Source organism: Rhinoraja longicauda, chromosome 8, assembly GCF_053455715.1.
Source record: "Rhinoraja longicauda isolate Sanriku21f chromosome 8, sRhiLon1.1, whole genome shotgun sequence".
Classification (NCBI taxonomy): Eukaryota; Metazoa; Chordata; class Chondrichthyes; order Rajiformes; family Arhynchobatidae; genus Rhinoraja; species Rhinoraja longicauda.
The window spans coordinates 64876480-64898145 of NC_135960.1; the positions used below are offsets into that span (position 1 = coordinate 64876480).

General features: G+C 41.1%; 1 protein-coding gene across 5 annotated transcripts in view; it reads right to left on the reverse strand.

The window, feature by feature from the left end:
* Positions 1-21666, reverse strand: part of LOC144596046 (E3 ubiquitin-protein ligase HECW2-like) — a 339372-nt gene that overhangs the window by 23066 nt on the left and 294640 nt on the right. For 4 of the 5 annotated variants that reach the window (XM_078404133.1, XM_078404134.1, XM_078404131.1 and 1 more), the window contains one exon: positions 13357-13455. In XM_078404133.1, the coding sequence (XP_078260259.1) occupies positions 13357-13455 (99 nt within the window). Of the gene's footprint in view, positions 1-13356; positions 13456-13684; positions 13779-21666 lie in introns of those variants that run through there. The other variant, XM_078404136.1, reaches the window with a different exon arrangement.

The window sequence follows — 21666 nt, forward strand, 5'->3', positions numbered from 1 at the left end:
TTATAGCCTGTTACTTCTAAGTTAGTCTCGGAGGGCTGCAGTCTTTTGCTGCTACATTAGTTGTGGAACTACTTAACTTTCACTACTACCTACATTTGGTATCTAGATTGCAAGCAAGCCTGTGAAGCAGCTTCACTAAGTTCGTACGCAGTATTAAGAAAAGCCTGTTGCTGTCTCTAGAACAGCAGGTTTGGGCTCCTGGCATGATTTTGATTAGGAATTAGTTATGTTTTTGGATAGGATACAATTTTGCTGCAGGTGATTAGCCAGAGCATCTCCTAGATTCATTTTGATGGTTAGACATATATCAGAATGAGCTACATCATATGAGATTAAATCCAGTCAAAAGGTAGCTGGCCTCTCAAGCCTTGTGTGATGGTCAATCTCACAACTAAGAAAGGTATGAAGAAGTTTCCTGACCCGAAACATCGCCTATCAATGCTCTCCAGAGATGCTGCCGGTCCCGCTGAGCTACTTCTGCAGTTCGTGCCAATTTGGAAAGTACTAATGAAGTCTGGAACCAATCTGCAGATTCAGGTTCATTCCCACCCATACCTCATTCCACCCCACTTCTTCCAGCCAATATTTGGTCAACAAAGAGGTGGATTGGAAAGTAAGAGTGAAGACGAAAAATTGGATGTTATATGATAGATGCACATTTCTGAACATTATTTGGTCAGGCTGCAGTTCTTTTGATTATTTCTTCCTTCTTGAGAACCAACCATTTCATGTTGACAATTTAAATTGATACGATCAGTTGGAGAGTATACTAAAATGATGCCTGCGTATTTATTTCGGTTCATCAGCAGGCTATTTGAGAACATTAAAATTTAATTGCATGCAGTAGTTTGGAACCGGAGTTGTATGTAGAACAGATGAAGTAGGGGTTGCCAAGATCTTTGCACTGAACAGCATTTGTGAATCAGTTAGATTATTCCAACAAATTGCCAGTTAATTATTTCATTTTCATTATTTGCATGATAGATTTGATTTCACGGTTAGCTTCTGTACAGGTCGTAGAAATATAACAGATTAACAACTAGCTTTCCTCACAGAGTGTGTTTCAGCTCATTACACTGTTGTTATCCCAGCTTCAGTTGTTACCAGGCTAGACAGTTGACTGAGGGGCAGGGAAAGCTATTCAAGGGTGGACAGTATAACGAGATCAAATGACTTTAGACTACTTCTATATCAGCTTCTTTCTAAAGTAACGGAAAGTTATCCAAAGGCAGCTTTATGCCATTGTTCTTTTTTTTCTGATTACATAATCACCTGTAGCTTTCAAAGATGGTTTTACTTGAATCACCAAAGGGAGGCAGCCAAACCAGATGGTTTTATTGTTGACAAAATAACAATGGACAAAAGGACTCGAAACGTCACCTATCCATGTCAGGGTCTCGACCCGTAATGTCACCTATCCATGTTCTCCAGAGGGCGGCAGCGTGGCACAGCAGTAGAGTTGCTGCCATCTGGTGCCAGAGACCCAGGGTCGATCCTGGCTGCTGTCTGTAGTTTTGCCTGTGACCGTGTGGGTTTTCCCCGGGTGCTCCGGTTTCCTCCCACATTCCACAGACGTACAGGTTTGTAGGTTAATTGACTTCAGTGAAAGATTGTAAATCGTCCCGAGTGTGTAGGATAGTACTCGTGTATGGGGTGATCGCTGGTCGCCGCGCACTGGCTGGGCTGAAGGGCCTGTTTCCACGCTGTATCTCCACACTAAAAACCTAAGATGCTGTCTGACCTGCTGCGTTACTCCAGCACTTTGTGTCCTTTTGTGCATCAACCGACATCTGTAGTTCGTTGTTTCTACATCATAGAGTGGACAACACTCGATTCCCACCTAGTGCCACCCTGCTAAGCACCGAGCCATTATAGCACCCTTGCCTTCCCATTCGGACATTAAAGGTACAAACTTTTACATGAAAAAAACAGGCTGCTCAGTCTGCGGACTACTGTAACAGGAAGCCAGCATGATCTATGGTGCTCTATGACGCTCTTGTAGTGATAAACCCTCATGGCTCAGTGTGGAGAGACTGAACACGTGTTGGGCGGACTGGGGTGAGTGGCGTGGCTACTCATTACTAACATGCGGTACTCCAGGCCAGTGCAGTTAGTGTGAGCCAATGCTGGGGTATGGTAGCACCTGCTCCCAGGGTTGACATATTATCTTGATCCTCCCATCTCTCTCATCACTTCCCGTTGGATATTATGGATGCCACCTTAGCTCCCTCATTTTGTTTGGCTTCACAGCTCACCCTGGTAGTGGTCTCTGGCTGTTGAGCTTGTTACCAAAGAGAAATGTCTGGGCTGCAAAGAGCTAAACAAAGAGAGGAAGGTGGGAAGAAGCAAGCTTTCATCAGCTGCAACAGTGAGAGATTGTAGACTCCGGGCAATCTATCGGCAAAGGCGCTGTTTGTTCCCAGAAATGGTCTGCAGTCACTCTGTCACCCAGACTGCAAGCATGAGTCCCGCATCTCAGCTTCAAGCAGCCACACCACTCACCCCAGCCTGCACAACACCAGCCCTCTGCCACACCCCTTAATTGCTGCAAAGTCGCCAGGGATTCTTGCCAGGATTCCGGTACACGGCAGTGTGCAGCCACAAGGAGGGCAGGGATTCACACCTGGCTCTTGAGTGTAGCTTCCCGGACTTGCAGTGCTGTCAGTGATGTATCTGACCATGCAAAATGTCATAAGGACCTCTTTTGGTGCTGAGTCCATCAGTGCTCCTGTTGCTGAGAACACATCCCGAGTACTACGTGCCTACTTTTGAGCGTGTTGGTGGTGTGTGACTGATTAGGTGGTGCTTGATGTCTTGGCCCTTGTGCATGATAACATTTTGCAGTGGCAGCCCACCATATCTCATCTGTTCAATGTGCCTTTCCGTCACCCAAGAATTTCTAAAGCCAACTTATATAGTACGACAAGTGGAAATTTATTCCAGCACGTTGAGATTATACTCTATATATTAAACACAGATGTAAAAAATATTCAAAACCCTTCAAAAAGGTTGAAGAATCCCTAACACTTGGATAAGGAATCGATATTACACATTCACCCAAATCAGTACGATTATTGTGGGATACATTTTGCCTGTTGACAACAGTTTTAAAGTTCCTGCCATGTGGTTGATTTTTTCCATCTCAACCATTGATATATCTGCTATGAGAAATATTTTGCTACTGGTGATAACATTTTCTTCATGAAAATGAACTTTTAAGCCCATATGTCATCTTTAAAGAACAGGAGCATATTAGATTAATTTCCAAATCTGGTTACTATATCTCTATGTAACTTAATATATGATCTGTGAATTGTGCTAAACTATAACAGATGAACTAACCAAGCCCCTGACATTTTTTACAATAATCTATGAATTAATAATATAATTGGAGTCAAAAACTGTTCTCATATTAAACCAAGGAGGATCTTATATTATTCAGTAAGCTTTTGTTTTTTATCCTTTGTCGGTTTGTGTTTGTTGATTCTAACAGGCCAAGGTACAACCCTGAAGTAGTTGGTTCATGAGTTGGTTTCTACATGCTCCCACTTGCAGAGTAGGTCACAATGAACATCTACCAATCTTCCAGACTCAAAAGCTAATAAAGCACTGCTTGGCTCTCTCATCTAACAACGCAAGCAGGATTAAAGCAACAATACCTTTCATTTATGTACATATTTTCAAGCAACTTTATGCTTAGACAGGAGTCAAGAGGTCAGATTACATAAGATAACCACAGTCTAAAGAAGGGTCTCAACCCGAAACATCGCCCATTCCTTCTCTCCTGCGATGCTGCCTGACCTACTGAGTTATTCCAGCATTTTGTGAATAAATACCACATACTAAAAATAATTATACACCATATATGAAATGAAACAGATTCTGAGTAGTATCAGTCTTCAATCTCATACCGTTTTGATGATTATAGAAACATAGAAAATAGGTGCAGGAGTAGGCCATTCGGCCCTTCGAGCCAATACCGCCATTCAATATGATCATGGCTGATCATCCAGAATCAGTACCCCGTTCCTGCTTTCTCCCCATATCCCTTGATTCCGTTAGCTCTCAGAGCTATATCTAAACCAGTCAAACTTTACTTCCATCGTATGTGGTAAACTGAACCCCAAACATTTTATGGATTCATGGTATTTATTCGCTATTGAATCAGTGGTGTAGCTGCCTCATATCTCCAGAGCCCTGGGTTCATCCCTGGCCGGAGATGTTGCCTAGATGGCGTTTCTCCATGTAACTCTATGGTTTCCACCAAGTGCTCTGGTTTCTTCCCACATTCCAAAAGATGTGCTCGTAGATTAATTGCTACCATAAATTACCCATGGCATATGTAAGTGGGGAAAGAATCAAAAGGGGAGTAGACATTCCAGGAATGAGTGGGTTAGCATATGATGAGCGCTTGACAGCACTGGGCCTGTACTCGCTGGAGTTCAGAAGGTTAAGGGGAGGGACCTCATTGAAACTCACAGAATAATGAAAGGCATAGATAGAGTGGATGTGGAAAGGATGTTTCCACTGGTGGGAGAGTCTAGGACCAGAGGTCATAGCCTCAGAATTAAAGGGCGCTCTTTTAGAAAGGAGCTGAGGAGGAACTTCTTTAGTCAGAGGGTAGTTAATTGGTGGAACTCGTTGCCACAGAGGGCTGTGGAGTCCAAATCAGTGGATATTTTTAAGGTAGAGATATACAAATTCTTGATTAGAACAGGTGTTAAGGCTTAAGCCAGGAAAATGGGATTAAGGAGGCAGAGATCAGCCATGATTGAATGGCGGAGTGGACAATGGGCCGAATGGCCTCATTCTACTCCTATAACTTGTGAACTATGCATGTGTGTGAGAGAGAGAAGTTGCAGAATTACAGAGAAATGACGAGTGGGGGGTGGTTGAACTTATGGGATTTTCTTGCTGGGAGGTAGTATAGGCTGATGGTTTGTTTCTGTATCAGAATAATTAAGTAAGCATTTCTCAATAAATGAAAGGACATTGGCCAGCACTCAGAAAACTGATGAAACCATATTTAGGTTATCAGGATTAATCCGAGTTTAATTTGAGGAAATTGGTCTCAAGTCAGGAAATATGAACCATTTAAAAGGTATTTTACACTTGTGCTATAAATAGATTCAAGTAATTGAAGCAGTATTAAGTGTTTTTTGATGAAGCAGATGGCTATAATGATATTCCAGTCAGACTGACACATTAGCATTTTCATTTTCTGACACGAGGTGAAGCAAAGTGAAGAGTGATATGGGTATTGGCACACCTAGTTCATTGTTCCAGAATAAATTTCCACAAATTGAATGCAATTCTTCACACCAGCCTCTTGAAAAAACTCATCTGCAGAAAATGACTTTTGCTGAATTCCCTGTTATCAAAAACATATTATTCTTATTCTGACGGTACCCACCATTGCTCTGGAAATTTATATGTCAAGAATTTCTCAAAATCGTTTATCATTATTTCACCTGAGTTAAGCAGAGGAACATAACAACATTGATGGTGAGATGGGGCAAAGTGCTCTGGCGTGTCTATTATCTGAATGTAATAGAAATTCCACATGTTTCAAATACAGACAAACTGTTTTCAAGATTTGTTCTAAAAAATATTCACTTCTACTAATGCAACCACAGGGCATAGGTGTCTAAATTCACTGAAAATGTGTTTATTTAATAGGTTCTACAACAGCATGCTTGGTGCAATTAAATATAAGGGTATTGCAGCTGACCAGAACCTGGAAGTACAAGCAACAATTAATTTTTGAAATGATGGTAATTTTTTTTCCAGTTTATCATATCATATATATTCAGCCGGAAACAGGCCTTTTCGGCCCTCCAAGTCCGTGCCGCCCAGCGATCCCCGTACATTAACACTACCCTACACCCACTAGGGACAATTTTTACATTAACCCAGCCAATTAACCTACATACCTGTATGTCTTTGGAGTTTAGTTGACATGAAACACATGTAGGAAAGTAGCAAATTAGTTTGAAATAGGTGTAAATGTGAAAGATAATTAATAGATAGAAATGGACAATTATCAAAGAAATTTCTCCAGAGATGCTGCCTGACCCACTGAGTTACTCCAGCACTTTGTTCTACCTGAGATGATGGCGTTACCTTGACCAGGGAGACACTGATTAATCAGTGAAGTTTCAGTAGCTGCTTTCAGAGATGGATATCCAACAACACTTTAGCCATAAAGGGACACCTTTATTTATATCTTCGCATGAAAGCCTGCATAGCAGTCAAGGCACATAACATCTACATTCTTTGTGTGTTCAATTCTCATACTTCACCCTCATTGTTACATGCACAAAATGCCAGTGATTCATTTTCACATTGCATTTCATAACTATCACATTATGTAATTGAGTATCTGGGCTCATTTCTCAGGATAGTTGAGGAAACAATGTGGAAATCAGGAATAATCAAGCAGGAATAATTCAACGACTAGAACTACTCTAATTAGACTTGAAATAACAGCGGGGTTTTTTTCCCTAATAAGAAAGATAATGGAAATATTAAAAATTTCTCTTCGACAAAATATTCCAATCCCGGACCCCTGAAATAAAAAATAACTGATACTATCATTTTTTGGGGTCTGGCAAAGGTATCAAGATTGTACAAGGAGGAAAAAAGATTGCAATGTGTGGAGGAAAGAAATTGCTGCAATAAAAATGCTTGAATGGTCAGTTCAGCTTCAAGATTGATTTGTGAATATTAAACAATGAAGCAGCAGTTATTAAATAGAGATGGAATGGAGATACATGTAATACTATTTATTCAGTAAACAGGCTTAATTGGTAAAAGGACTATATCTGTTTCCGTGAAACTAAACAAATCAATCGCATCATTTGATGATTTCAGCAACAATTGTAGTATCTTTAGGATTGAAAATGGCACAAGTATGGAAAAGCCAGATTGAATTTGAGACATAATAGTACAACAAACAAGGCAAAATTTAATTTATCTTTCTAAGAAATCCTGTTCTTTTTAATAATCAGATATGAGGTAACTAAGTAGAAAGTACAGAAGTCAACCTTTCCCATCCTTAATAGTGAATCAGAAGTTGAAGGTTCAAGACTCATTCCAGCACCATGCTCTAAACTTAAAAGAAAATCATAGCAAAGGCTACTTAATCTATCTTATCCGTGAAAGCTTTTTGAAGGAGTGGTTCCACTTTTTTTTTTCTAAAATGATGCAAGTTTTTCAACCAGAAAGAACTGTTCAAAAGGCTCTTAAACTTATTAGTGGAATCAACACGTTCTGCAAGACTATTCCAGATCTTACTAACATGGAAAAACATTGTTTTTCTGATCTTCTGCCAAAGATAGGGAAGAGCACAATGGTTTAAGGTGAGATATTTAAAGGGAGACCCGAGGGGCCAATTGTTGTGTGCCCGGGGTGTATGAAATGAGCTGCCGATGAAGTGGTACTGATCGGCACAATGACAACGTTTAAAAGACATTTTGACAAGTACATGGATAGGAAAGGTTTTGAGGGATATGGAGCAAAAGCAGGCAAATGGCACAACTTAGTTAGGCAACGGTAGACTTGGATGAGTTGGGTGGGCAAGTTGGGCTGATGTACTGTATGACCATGACACTAAACCTGATTTATCAAGAAATTTAGATATTTAAGATGATTGGCAAGGAAGATAAAAACTATATCCTGAATTATCAGGAATTCTCAATCTAGGATTGGGTGATTACAAATTTGTAATTTGTAATCTACAATCACTAATACATCAATTGTACTCTATTTATATGTAGAATATTTAAATATTAATAAAGTATTACTCTATTAAATGAATATTAGAGTCTGTCCTTTCCAGAATGGTTAGGAAATCCCTCTACCCAAAAGTTGTAAGAAAAAGTTTGGCTACTTCTGCAAATGACCACCAGATCAATTGTTAATTTAAATTTGAGATTGAGCGATTTTGTGATTTATGCTACGAGGTAATATAGGGCAAAGGCAGGTAAATGGTATTCATGGATCAGCAATGATATCAATGAACAGTAGAAGAGGCTTGAGATGTTACATGGCCTTGAATTAGATTAACTTACTTTGGAAGGCTATCCTTAAAATTGGCAGGTTTCTTTAATTGTACGCCTGGAGAAAAAATATATTTTGCACTACCATCCTGAAGAACAACCTGGAAACTTTAGAAAATATGTTTTGCTAATCTACTGAAAACATCTTCTCCAAAAATCCACTTCTTTATCATAACTTTAAAAAATATATATTTAATTGCATATATTAAAATACGACAAAAACAACCGATTATAGAGTTTCCAGGATGATTCAAACAGCAACCCCAAAAAGTTTCAGCCATCGTGTAGGAAGGAACTGCAGATGCTGGTTTAAACCGAAGATAGACACAAAATGCTGGAGTAACTCAGCGGGACAGGCAGCATCTCTAGAGAGAAGGGTTGGGTGACGTTCCCATCATTTGGGTTCACAAGGTTGAGCCATCTTTTGGAAAAGCAGACTCGATGGGTTAATCCTGCTCTTATGTCTTCTGAAAATGACCATTGCATTAATATGCTGACTATATCTCTTCCGCAAACATTTGTAAGATGTGCAAATAGAGCCTTGTAGGAGCTTAAGTTTAATTTATTTAATTTCAAACTAAATTCGTCAGCTCTTGTAATTCGATAACTGTGCAGCCAACTGTCAGCTGGGTAAATTAGAGAAGAGCTGACAGGCAAGATGAAATAAATAAATTGCTTGATTGATTTTAGAAACGGATGTCACCACATAAAAACTAGCCTGATTCACATCATGTCGTTTGCAATCACTAGTCATTGCAAACCTTTGAACAATTTAGTTATTTTTAAAATATAAAATAACTCCTCTACTCTCTTCCCAATAGTCTCCATGTTTAAAAAAAACATAGGATCAATATTATCATCATATTTGAAGGATAAAAAATCTGAAAGTGAAACATTCCTTCAGGATTATACTTGAGTACCACTTTAGATTAAGTGCACACATTATTGACCTGCGGTTTGAATCCACAATCTTCTTTCTTAAGAAGCAAGAATATTATATGTAATAATTTAGATATCTTGTCCACCAGGAGAAATTAATAATAGAGAATTTTATTGTTAATAGAAATCCAATTGATCCTAGCCTTAGGTATTTCTGCAATGAGCAGAGGTTGCAAAAATCCATAGTTCAACCAGTTTAAAAATATATTATCAAAGCAACATCGTTCATTACTCATGCATCTCAATATCTCCTTTATTTTCATTTGACCGACTCTGAACATGTTAAATCTAATGTGCCAATTATGTTTAAGATGTTGAAAGACTGGAGCGACTAGGCTTGTATACACTGGAATTTAGAAGGATGAGAGGAGATCTTATCGAAACGTATACGATTATTAAGGGGTTGGACACGTTAGAGACAGGAAACATGTTCCCAATGTTGGGGGAGTCCAGAACAAGGGGCTACAGTTTATGAATAAGGGGTAGGCCATTTGGAACTGAGATGAGGAAAAACTTTTTCAGTCAGAGAGTTGTGAATCTGTGGAATTCTCTGCCTCAGAAGGCAGTGGAGGCCAATTCTCTGAATGCATTCAAGAGAGAGCTAGATAGAGCTCTTAAGGACTGCGGAGTCAGGGGGTATGGGGAGAAGGCAGGAACGGGGTACTGATTGAGAATGATCAACCATGATCACATTCAATGGCGGTGCTGGTTCGAAGGGCCGAATGGCCTCCTCCTGCACCTATTGTCTATTGTCTATTGTTTACTGGTAAAATTTGCCTTTCATGCAAGGTTATAATCAAGCACACTGTCAAAACCAAAAATGTATCTCTACTTCAGCATTTTTCCATTGCCCTTGTGAATCTCCTTCCATCACCTTCCTGGTAGGATGGTAGAGGGCACTTTGGACATTATTTACTTGAAAACATTTTTTTCCTCAGGAGTTTCTGCTTCTTTTGTCTATTATCCAAAATGTATATCCTCTACCATCAAAATAGCTTTTCCTTATTTATTCCATTGGAATTCTTCATTTTTGGAATGGCTCTGTCGAATTGTTCTTTAACCCAAACACTCAGACATCTTCAGCCAAAAGGATGCATGGACGATATATATCTCAGCATCACTATATCTTAAGCTAATTCAATGCAACTGTAGTCATGCAGAACAAAGAGTCAACAATTTTTTTATGATACTAACAAAATGGTGACTCCATTGTTCTGCATGGCAACGTGGAAATGGAACGTTGCCCTGATATAAATTCACAAGATCACAAGTTCTAGGAGCAGAATTAGGCCATGCAGCCCATTAAGTCTGCTCTGCCATTCAATCATGGCTGATCTATCTTTCCCTCTCAACCCCATTCGCCTGCCTTCTCCCCATAACCCTTAACACCCTTACTAATCAAGAATCTGTCAGTCTCTGCCCACAGGAGAATGGTCGCTATAGCCTGCCCACAGGAAGCAAATCCAATCCAATCCCAATCTGGTTGGTTATTATTACCTCATTAGTCTCAATCACAGAGAAATGCCTTTGTCCACCATCTGCCTATCAACCCCCACCAGGTTTTCGAACTGGAGGACTGCAGGAATTGGTGTTGGGTCCATTGCTGTTTGTGGTTTATAGCAATGATTTAGATGAGAATGTGTAAGGTATGAATAGTAAATTTGTAGATTAGACTGAGTTATTAGACAGGCTAGGGCTTTATTCCTTGGAGTGTAGGCGGCTAATGGGTGATCTTATGGAGTTGGATACAATTATGAGGGGAATTGATAGGGTGAATGCACAGTCTTTTACCCAGGATAGGGGAATCAAGAACCATAGGTTTAAGGCAAGAGGGGAAAGATTTAATAGGAAGCTGAAAGGCAACTTTTCACTCAGAAGATAGTGGGTATATGGAATGTGCTGCCAACAGAGGTAGTTGATAACAACATTTAAAAGACACTTAGACAAATCTAAGCAAATGGGCTAGCTTAGATGGAGAATTTTGGCTGGTATGGAAGAGTTGGGCCGAAGGGCCTGTTTTGATCTTGTATGACTCAATGACTCTATGTTGCATTATCACTTGGTTCTTTAATGATAAACCAAAATGTTAATATTCAAAAAATAAAATGAGACATTTTATTTTCTGGAAATATCCCGCCCCGAAAAAGGACCAAATGTAACTCAATAAGCTAAAAGGAACCATTCAATTCACAAGAACCTAGATCTAGCAAAAATGCTGATTCTCCAGGTTAACTCCTAGTAAATTAACTTGTGAAAAACGAGGCAAAAATAACTATCAATACTGAAACAATTTTGCAGTCTTTATCCCATGAACCAGCAGAACCAAATGAGATTTTGCTGAACTAAATCCAAAACTGAATTGTAAAGAAGCTACCTAATGACCTGCAACATAATCTGATGTCTTTTACTTGCCAGTGGTGAACATTTAGACATGCAATCTTTGACATGCCTCCAGGCAATTCAAGGCTTTTGAATAATTCTCCTCTTGATTCTGATGCAAACCATTTAGATGATAGATACAAAATGGCTAGAGTAACTCAGCGGGTCAGGCAACATCTCTGGAGAAAAGGAATAGTTTGACGTTTCAGGTCGAGACCCTTTTGCAACGAGAAACGTGACCTTCTTATTTTCTCCAGAGATGCTGCCTGACCTGCTGAGTTACTCCAGCATTTTGTGTCTATCTTCGTAAACCAGCATCTGCAGCTCCATGCAACACATTGTGATGATAGATGTGGGCCTAAGAAATTCATCCTTGCCAGTTTAATCAGCAGAATTGTTTTTGATCACGAGACCCAAGACATGTAGGTGCTAGAAACGGCACAGGGAAACACAATCAAATGCTCTTCCTCTGCTGGGTCTCCCATTAAGAAACAATTCAACCCAGGTCTGGTGATAGAACTTGGGAGAAAACCTGGTCAGTTTTGAAGAGGTAGAAACATAGAAACGTAGAAAATAGGTGCAGGAATAGGCCATTCCGGCCCTTCGAGCCAGCACCGCCATTCAATTATGATCATTGCTGATCATCCAAAATCAGTACCCCGTTCCAGTTTTCTCCCCATATCCTTTGATTCCGTCAGCCCAAAGAGCCATATCTAACTCTAGAATATAGCTCACATGACAGCGTGAATGTTAAGACAGAAGATCATGAGCCTTTTTCAAGATTTCTGAAGTCATATATATGCAAACGCCTCCGCTGTCACGCTGTGAAAACGGAGAGGATGAGACGGAGCTTCTTCCCACAGGCCATCAGGACTGTCAACTTTTATAACCCCAGAGACTAAATTTTTGTCGACAATAATAGTAACTTATTAACTTTATTTATATGCTGTAACTGTAATTCTTTTTGTGCACAACCCGCAGGCATTGCCACTTTCATTTCACTGCACATCGTGTATGTGTATGTGACAAATAAATTTGACTTGACTTGATGTACACAAGAACTAAATCACAGTCTCGTGAAATTATGTAGGAAAAATATCAAGTAATGAACTTGTCTGATTAATGAATTTGCTAAATCTAGGTGTCAGTTTTAAAAGAGAGTAGCAGTTCATTTAGGTCTTGGAAGCCCTCGCAAGAAGGTACACGAGGTGGGAGAATGAGGTGTGTGGGAAGGAACTGCAGATACTGGGTTAAACTGAAGAGTTCTGCAACATCCACTCTCGCTTTTAGACTCTGAAGAAGAGTCTCGACCCGAAACGTCACCCATTCCTTCTCTCCAGAGACGCTGCCTGTCCCTCTGAGTTACTCCAGCTTTTTGTGTCTAAGTGGGGAATGAGGCACCACTTCGGTCTGTTCAGGATGTGGAATGTGTTCAGAAGGTGGAGATTAAGGTGTCGGAGTTTGGTCTCATCAGAAGTGGAATGTATTCAAAAGGTGGCAAGTGAGGTAGCAAAGCCTGGTCTGTTTAGAATCAATTTTTCCTTCCTGGTCTCTGTCAGACTGATGGCACCACTGTTCCACCATATCCATAAAAGGAATAACAAGATACAAAAGAATACACAAATAGCTAAGGTTACATTGCTATTCAGCAGTAACATTCTATCAGTGTCTTTGTGGCTATAATATTCTTTATTTTATATTAAAGCGAGACGAAGATATATTTAACAAAATAATAAAATCAATAAAAATATGACAGTCTTCACTCAGTAGTAACTGTAACATCGACATTTACTTTGTTATATGGAAACATATTACAAAGATGACCAAAAAAAATCAATTCTTGCAATAGGTAGATACCTGAAGGTGTAAATTTACGACAGCACTCGAGGCAGTTGATGTGTGTGTGAAAATTAATAGTATTGAATAACATGTTGTAATACACCAATTAACATCTCCTCCTCATAGCAAAAATACTTACATTCTCAGTAGACCTTTGTAAAATGGCCTGGTGAAAAAGGCATCAAGCAGATACTGATGGACGAGAGCAAGGCCAAGTATCCGGCCACTGAACCTAAACCTGAAATACAAACGGGGGGATTAAGTTGGTTTTAGAAAGTATAGACCAACTGGACCAGTTGGGCCCAAACCTCTCCTGCATTGGTGCAGCAGCTGCTCCTCCCCCCCTCCCCTCTCCCCCCTCCCCTCCCACTCCATCCCCCTCAACCCCCCTTATCCTCCCTCCTCCTCCTACCTCCCTCCCTAGGAGATAGATTTAAACTTAAAAATGTGAATAACAAAAAATATAACACCAATTTCAATGAAACGTCTTCCATTAGCACCAAAGGGACGACGGTGAGTAAGGTGGGCCTAAAATTGTTGCGCTATCGTGTACCGTTTTGGCTGTAGTTCAGGAACAAACAAACAAACAAACGAGAGTTTTAGTATGTAGATAGATAGATAAATCACAGTTATGTTCTGCTTTGTTAAAATGATCATCACACACCTGAGCTGGCTTACTCTCAGATAAACAATAGTTGTACTGGTTCCAAAGGCAACAGGTTGCACGTCTGAAACAGCTATGCTTCCAATTGCCTGGCCCATAAACTAGGATTTTATCTCTAAGTAATTCTAACTTTCTCTCCTTTAAAAACACTTCATTCAAATGTATTCATTTTATTACTGTAAAATTATCATAAATTACTGAAATGCATGTGAAAAAATGTTTTGAATGGACTTGTTTTGACACCTCCTACAGGCTTTTATCTATCAAGCTCACAAACTCATGGTTAAATTATAATAGCACCTTCAAAAGCAATGATGAACTATTAGTTAGTGATTAGATGTGAAGGAACCACACGATCCATTCTGGTAACACAAAACAGTGCACAACTGGATGTGAGACATATCATTGAGTAACAAACTCCAGAATATAAACACATATTATGTTGACTCTCAAACTCCAGAATATAAACACATATTATGTGAAGTTTGCAGATGTTCTGCAGCAAAGAAGTGAATTATTTGTCAGCAGGCTCCGTCTGGCTATTAATAAAATCAGTCTATTATAAAATCACAGCAGTAACGAACATTGAACGATACCCATTTTGACTGTTCTTACACGCTAACTTTAAAAATGGTGAGCATGTTGACCAAAATGAAGAGGAGGCAGGCAGATGGTCTTACATTGACTTTGGAAACCGACCATTGCCTGGTGGCAGCAGCGTCAAGAATAATGGCAAGTAGCTGATTTGCTGTGGATTACATTGCAGTGATACAGGCGCAGTGTTTCCTGAACACTATTTGGCCAATGTTAGAATAGACAATAGACAATAGACAATAGGTGCAGGAGGAGGCCATTCGGCCCTTTGAGCCAGCACCGCCATTCAATGTGATCATGGCTGATTATTCTCAATCAGTACCCCGTTCCTGCCTTCTCCCCATACCCCCTGACTCTGCTATCCTTAAGAGCTCTATCTAGCTCTCTCTTGATTGCATTCAGAGAATTGGCCTCCACTGCCTTCTGAGGCAGAGAATTCCACAGATTTACAACTCTCTGACTGAAAAAGTTTTATGAGTTTCATCTCAGTTCTAAATGGCCTACCCCTTATTCTTAAACTGTGGCCCCTTGTTCTGGACTCCCCCAACATTGGGAACATGTTTCCTGCCTCTAACGTGTCCAACTCCTTAATAATTTTATACGTTTCGATAAGATCTCCTCTCATCCTTCTAAATTCCAGTGTATACAAGCCTAGTCGCTCCAGTCTTTCAACATATGACAGTCCCGCCATTCCGGGAATTAACCTAGTAAACCTACGCTGCACGCCCTCAATAGCAAGAATATCATTCCTCAAATTTGGAGACCAAAACTGCACACAGTACTCCAGGTGTCAGGGCAATGGTGGTTGGCATCAAGGAACAGCTGCTTGCACTAACATATTCATCCTACCTTGTGGAAATTAATATGAAGATATGATACTTGAACGGTAACAGCTCACAGATAGGTATTCCCATTAGTGCAATAGTCCGTTGCTTCCATTGTACAATCTACTGGCATGGGCCTATGCCTTAAACAAACTCACATATTGAGAATGTGATGGTGAGCCTCCAGTAAGAAGTTTTAAAGTCAACCAAAATGAGCCGGACTGGAGCCACATGTGGCCAGGCCAGGTAGTGTGAATACGTTTCATCAAGGTCACACGACATCTCAAAATAATCTGACAGTTTTATGGCTCCCTTTAATGATACCTATCTCTTTCATATATATCAACAGAATTCCAGTTCTCCAAGTACCTTCTCTGCATCATTAGTCTAACCCTTCAGATAATGAGTGCAGCAACATATTCACTATCCAGCTTGGATAAATAAAGTTCTATCATATCGTATCGTGAATATCACCGACAATTTGTCCTACAGCGCCCATATTGCAGCTACGGCCAAGACAGCACACTAACACCTCTACTTCCTAAGAAAACTAAAGAAGTTTGGCATGTCTTTAACAACTCTTACCAACTTCTACAGATCGCAGCTTGGTTTGGCAATAGCCTTGCTCAAGGCCGTAGGAAATTGCAGAGCAAGATACATTTAGTCCTGCCCACCACACAGACCAACCTCCCTCACATTGACTCCATCAACACTTCACGCTGCCTCAGGAAAGCAGCCAACATAATCAAGGACTATTTTCACCCCGATCATTCCCTCTTCTTCCTTCTCCCATCAGACAGACAAAACTAAAACTTCAAAACAGGTACCATCAGATCAGACTAGTGAAATGGTCCTCTCATAAGCCTGGGTGCATTCCCGATCTTCCAACCTACCTCACTGCGGACTTTGCATTTTTTCTTTGTAACTGTAATGCTACAATACTGTACCACTATATTCTGCACTCTGGTATTTTTCTCTTTGCACTCGCTGTATTACGTGTATGGCTTGACTATACTCATGCATAGTATGGTTTAACTGGATGACAGGCAAACAATGCTTTTCACTGTACTTTAGTGCACTTGACAATAATAAACCAATACTCTCATATCATATCATATATATACAGCCGGAAACAGGCCTTTTCGGCCCTCCAAGTCCGTGCCGCCCAGTGATCCCCGTACATTAACACTATCCTACACCCACTAGGGACAATTTTTTTTAACATTTTACCCATCCAATTAACCTACATACCTATACGTCTTTGGAGTGTGGGAGGAAACCGAAGATCTCGGAGAAAACCCACGCAGGTCACGGGGAGAACGAACAAACTCCTTACAGTGCAGCACCCGTAGTCAGGATCGAACCTGAGTCTCTGGCGTTGCATTCGCTGTAAAGCAGCAACTCTACCGCTGCGTTACCGTGACTCATAATGAATATCCTTATGTAGTCCCCTGATAAAAACCTCCTTCAAAATATTAACTGTTTTACAATATTGCTTACTTTCACATCAATAAAATATTTGAGTTATTTAAGAAATAAAAGTTATTTATTGAAATATTTAAGAAATTAAAGGTATTTATTCACAAAATGCTGGAGTAACTCAGCAGGTCAGGCAGCATCTCAGGAGAGAAGGAATGGGTGACGTTTCGGGTCGAGACCCTTCTTCAGACTGAACACTCGGGTCGAGACCCTTCTTCAGACTGAACTGAGGGTCACTGAAGAAGGGTCTCGACCCAAAACGTCACCCATTCCTTCTCTCCCGAGATGCTGCCTGACCTGCTGAGTTACTCCAGCATTTTGTGAATAAATACCTTCGATTTGTACCAGCATCTGCAGTTATTTTCTTATAAATAAGAAATTATACGTAGGTGTGATGGTGGTGGATTGGTCACCTTGAGCAAAATCAGACATGTCTTAAGACAATATTTTATGTACGTTAAGGCCAGAATTGTAACCTGCAATTAATAATTTTGGGCACAAATGACTAAAAAATACCAATAATTAAAATCTGCAAAATTTAATATATGAAAATCAGTGATAACTTCAACAGAAAATTCCTTTTTTCAAAAATTAATGCTTGGAAACCCAGTCCACAACACTAAATATATAGTAGTATCAATTTGGGATGGGATTCTAGCCAATCAAAATTTTTGGTTCTAAATAATTTTACCAAAGACAAAGGCATTCGTCTTTTATTCTTAAGAAGACAATTATTAATTCTCAGGCAACCATTACAAGCAACAGGGAAGCTGCAGAATATGATGCCAATCCTTTTCAGCATTTTGCTTAAGAGTTCTGTCTCTCCCTGAATCTCCTTCAGTTTAAAAATATTACAATACTGTAGTGTTAAGGTGCCCTCTGGTGGTCACACAGAATCATTGCAACTTTTTTACTGAACCACTTTTCGACACGAGGAGCAAATGTCTGTTTTCGGTAACCTCCTTCGGCATGAACAAAGAAACCAGGGCTGCATATGCCAAAGCCCACACAAACAAGGATATTACTGGTAATAAAAGAGCCACCGTTGTATGTTTGCTAAGTGAGCTCTCCAATATTCCGAAGATAGACACAAAAAGCTGGAGTAACTCAGCGGGACAGGCAGCGTCTCTGGAGAGAAGGAATGGGTGACGTTTCGGGTCGAGACCCTTTTTCAGACTGGTTCGGGATCTTTGAGAGTGCGAGTCTTTGGCGAAAAAGTGTGAGGAGGCTGAGGGAAGAGACTACGCCAAAAGTTGGAGGATGAGTCGTTGTAAGGAAATGACAAGCAAGCTGAGTCAGTGTGATGTTTGCAGGATGTGGGATGTGGGACACCACTAGTGCCTCTGGCTGCTACATATGTGGAAAGTGTGCCCAGGTTCAGCTCCTGAAGGACCGTGTTGGGGAAATGGAGAGGCAACTGGATGACCTCAAGATCATCCGAGAAAATTAGACATTCCTGGACAAGACCTACAGCGAGATTGTTACACCGAAGGTATCGGAAGAGGGAAGGTGGGTGACGGTGAGGAAGGGAAGGAAGCTTGGAGTACAGGAGACCCCGGGGGATGTACCTCTTGAAAACAGGTTCACCCTCTTGGAAGCTGTCGCGACAGGAGACACTGCCAGTCTGAGCGGTGGACAAGCGTGCAAGCCCAAACGTGGCGCTGAGGCAAAGCGGAAGAGACCGACTTCAGGCAGAGCCGTGGTAGTAGGGGACTCCATCGTGGGAGGTAAAGACAGGGGTTTCAGCGGCAATAAGCGGGATTCAAGGATGGTGTGTTGCCTCCCTGGTGCCAGGGTCCAGGACGTCACGGACCGATTGGAGGGCATCCTCAAGGGGGAAGGGGGGCAGCCGGAAGTGGTAGTGCATGTTGGGAAGACATTGGGAAGAAGAAGAAAGAGATTCTGCAGCGTGACTTTAGAGAGCTCGGAAGAAGGCTGAAAAGCTGGACCTCCAGGGTGGTTATCTCCAGTTTGCTTCCAGTTCCTCGTGCTGGCGAGGGCAGGAACAGGGAGATAGGGGATCGGAATGTGTGGCTGAGGAGCTGGAGCAGGGGGCAGGGATTTACATTCTTAGAACACTGGGATCTGTTTTGGGGTAAAAGTGAATTGTACAAAAGGGACAGGTTGCACCTCAACAGGCGGGGGACCAGCATTCTGGCAGGCAGGTTTGCCACTGCTACACAGGTGGGGATGTCAAATGGGATAGATTTGCAAGGATGGAATTACAGGGAAAGAGAGAACAGGAAAAGTTAAGAAAGACCTTGGAATTAATGGGACAGAAAGCTCACGAAAGGATAGGAGAGTATAGCAAAGTGTAATTGGAATTAATGTGAAAGGGTGAGATGAGTAATGGATTAAAAGTATTATATATGAATGCGTGAAGTATAAGAAGTAAAGTGGAGGTATCACAAAATGCTGGAGTAACTCAGCAGGTCAGGCAGCATTTCAGGAGAGAAGGAATGGGTGACGTTTCGGGTCGAGACTCTTCTTCAGACGTAAAGTGGATGTGCTTGAGGCTCAGTTAGAGATTGGTAGATATGACATTGTGGGGATTACAGAGACGTGGCTGCAGGAGGATCGGGACTGGGAATTGAACATTCAGGGTTATACATTCTATTGTAAGGACAGGCAGGTGGGCAGAGGAGGTGGGGTAGCTCTGTTGGTGAGGGGTGACATAGGGACTGATGATGTAGAGTCACTGTGGATAGAGTTGAGGAATTGTAAAGGTAAGAAGACACTAATGGGAGTTATCTACAGGCCCCCAAACAGTAGCCCGGATACAGGGTGTAAGTTGCAGCAGGAGTTAATACTGGCATGTAACAAAGGTAATGCCACTGTGGTTATGGGGATTTCAATATGCAGGTAGACTGGGAAATTCAGGTTGGGTTCTTGACCCCAGGAAAGGGAGTTTGTAGAATGCCTCCGAGATGGAATCTTAGAGCAGCTTGTACTGGAGCCAACCAGAGAGAAGGCAATTCTGGATTTAGTGTTGTCCAATAAACCAGATTTAATAAGGGAACTCAAGGTAAATGAACCGCTTGGAGGTAGTGACCATAATATGATTAGTTTTAATCTGCAGTTTGAGAGGGAGAAGGTTAAATCAGAAGTGTCAGTGTTGCAGTTGAACAAAGGGGACAATGAAGGCATGAGAGAGGAGCTGGCCAAGGTCGACAGTAAAAGGATCCGAGCAGGAATGACAGTGGAACAGAAATGGCAGGAATTTCTGGGCATAATCCAGAAGATGCAAGATCATTTCATTCCAAAGAGGAAGAATGATTCTAAGGGGAGTAAGAGGCAACCGTGGCTGACAAGGGAAGTTAGAGATGGAATAAAACTAAAAGAAAAGATGTATAACATAGCAAAGAGTAGCGGGAAGCCAGAGGATTGGGAAATTTTCAAAGGACAACAAGGTAACATAAAGGGCAATACGGGGTGAAAAGATGATGTACGAGGGTAAGCAGGCTAACAATATAAAGAAGGACAGTAAAAGCTTCTTTAGGTATGTTAAGAGAAAAAGATTAGTAAAGAAAAATGTGGGTCCCTTGAAGGCAGAAACGGATGAAATTATTATGGGGAACAAGGAAATGGCAGAAGAGTTGAACAGGTACTTTGGATATGTCTTCACTAAGGAAGACACAAACAATCTCCCAGATGTACTGGAGGACAGAGGATCTAGGGAGACAGAGGAACTGAAATAAATTAGCATTAAGCGAGAAATAGTATTGGGTAGACTGATGGGACTGATAAATCCCAAGGGCCTGATAGTCTGCATCCCAGGGTACTCAAGGAGGTGGCTCTAGAAATCGTGGACGCATTGGTGATCATTTTCCAATGTTCAATAGATTCAGGATCAGTTCCTGTGGATTGGAGAGTAGCTAATGTTATGCCACTTTTCAAGAAAGGAGCAAGAGAAAACGGGAAATTATAGACCAGTTAGCCTGATATTGGTGGTGGGGAAGATGCTGGTGTCAATTATTAAAGAGGTAATAACGGCGCATTTGGATAGCAGTAAAAGAATTGGTCCAAGTCAGCATGGATTTATGAAGGGGAAATCCTACCTGACTAATCTTCTGGAATTTTTTGAGGATGTGACAAGTAATATGGATGAAGGCAGATGTAGTGTATCTAGACTTTCAGAAAGCCTTTGATAAGGACCCACATGGGAGATTGGTGAGCAAACTTAGAGCACATGGTATTGGAGCTAGGGTATTGACATGGATAGAGAATTGGTTGGCAGACAGGAAGCAAAGAGTAGGAATAAACGGATCCTTTTCAGAATGGCAGGCAGTGGCGAGTGGAGTGCCGCAAGGCTCGGTGCTGGGGCCGCAACAATTTACAATATATATTAATGATTTGGATGATGGAATTAGAAGTAACACTAGAAAGTTTGCAGATGACACAAAGCTGGGTGGCAGTGTGAACGGTGATGAGGATGTTAGGAGTTTGCAGGGTGACTTGGACAGGTTGCGTGAGTGGGCAGATGCATGGCAGATGCAGTATAATGTATATAAATGTGAGGTTAACCACTTTGGCGGCAAAAACAAGGAGCCAGATTATTATCTCGATGGTGTCAGATTCGGTAAAGGGGAGGTGCAACGATACCTGGGTGTCCTTGTACACCAGTCACTGAAAGTAAGCGTGCAGGTACAGCAGACCGTGAAGAAAGCTAACGGCATGTTGGTGTTCATAATGAGAGGATTTGAGTATAGGAGCAAAGAGGTCCTTCTGCAGTTGTATAGGGCCCTGGTGAGACCACATCTGGAGTATTGTGTGCAGTTTTGGTCTCCTAAGTTGAGGAAGGACTCCTCAATTGCTATTGAGGCAGTGCAGTGTAGGTTCACAAGGTTAATCCCTGGGATGGTGGGACTGTCAGATGAGGAAAGATTGG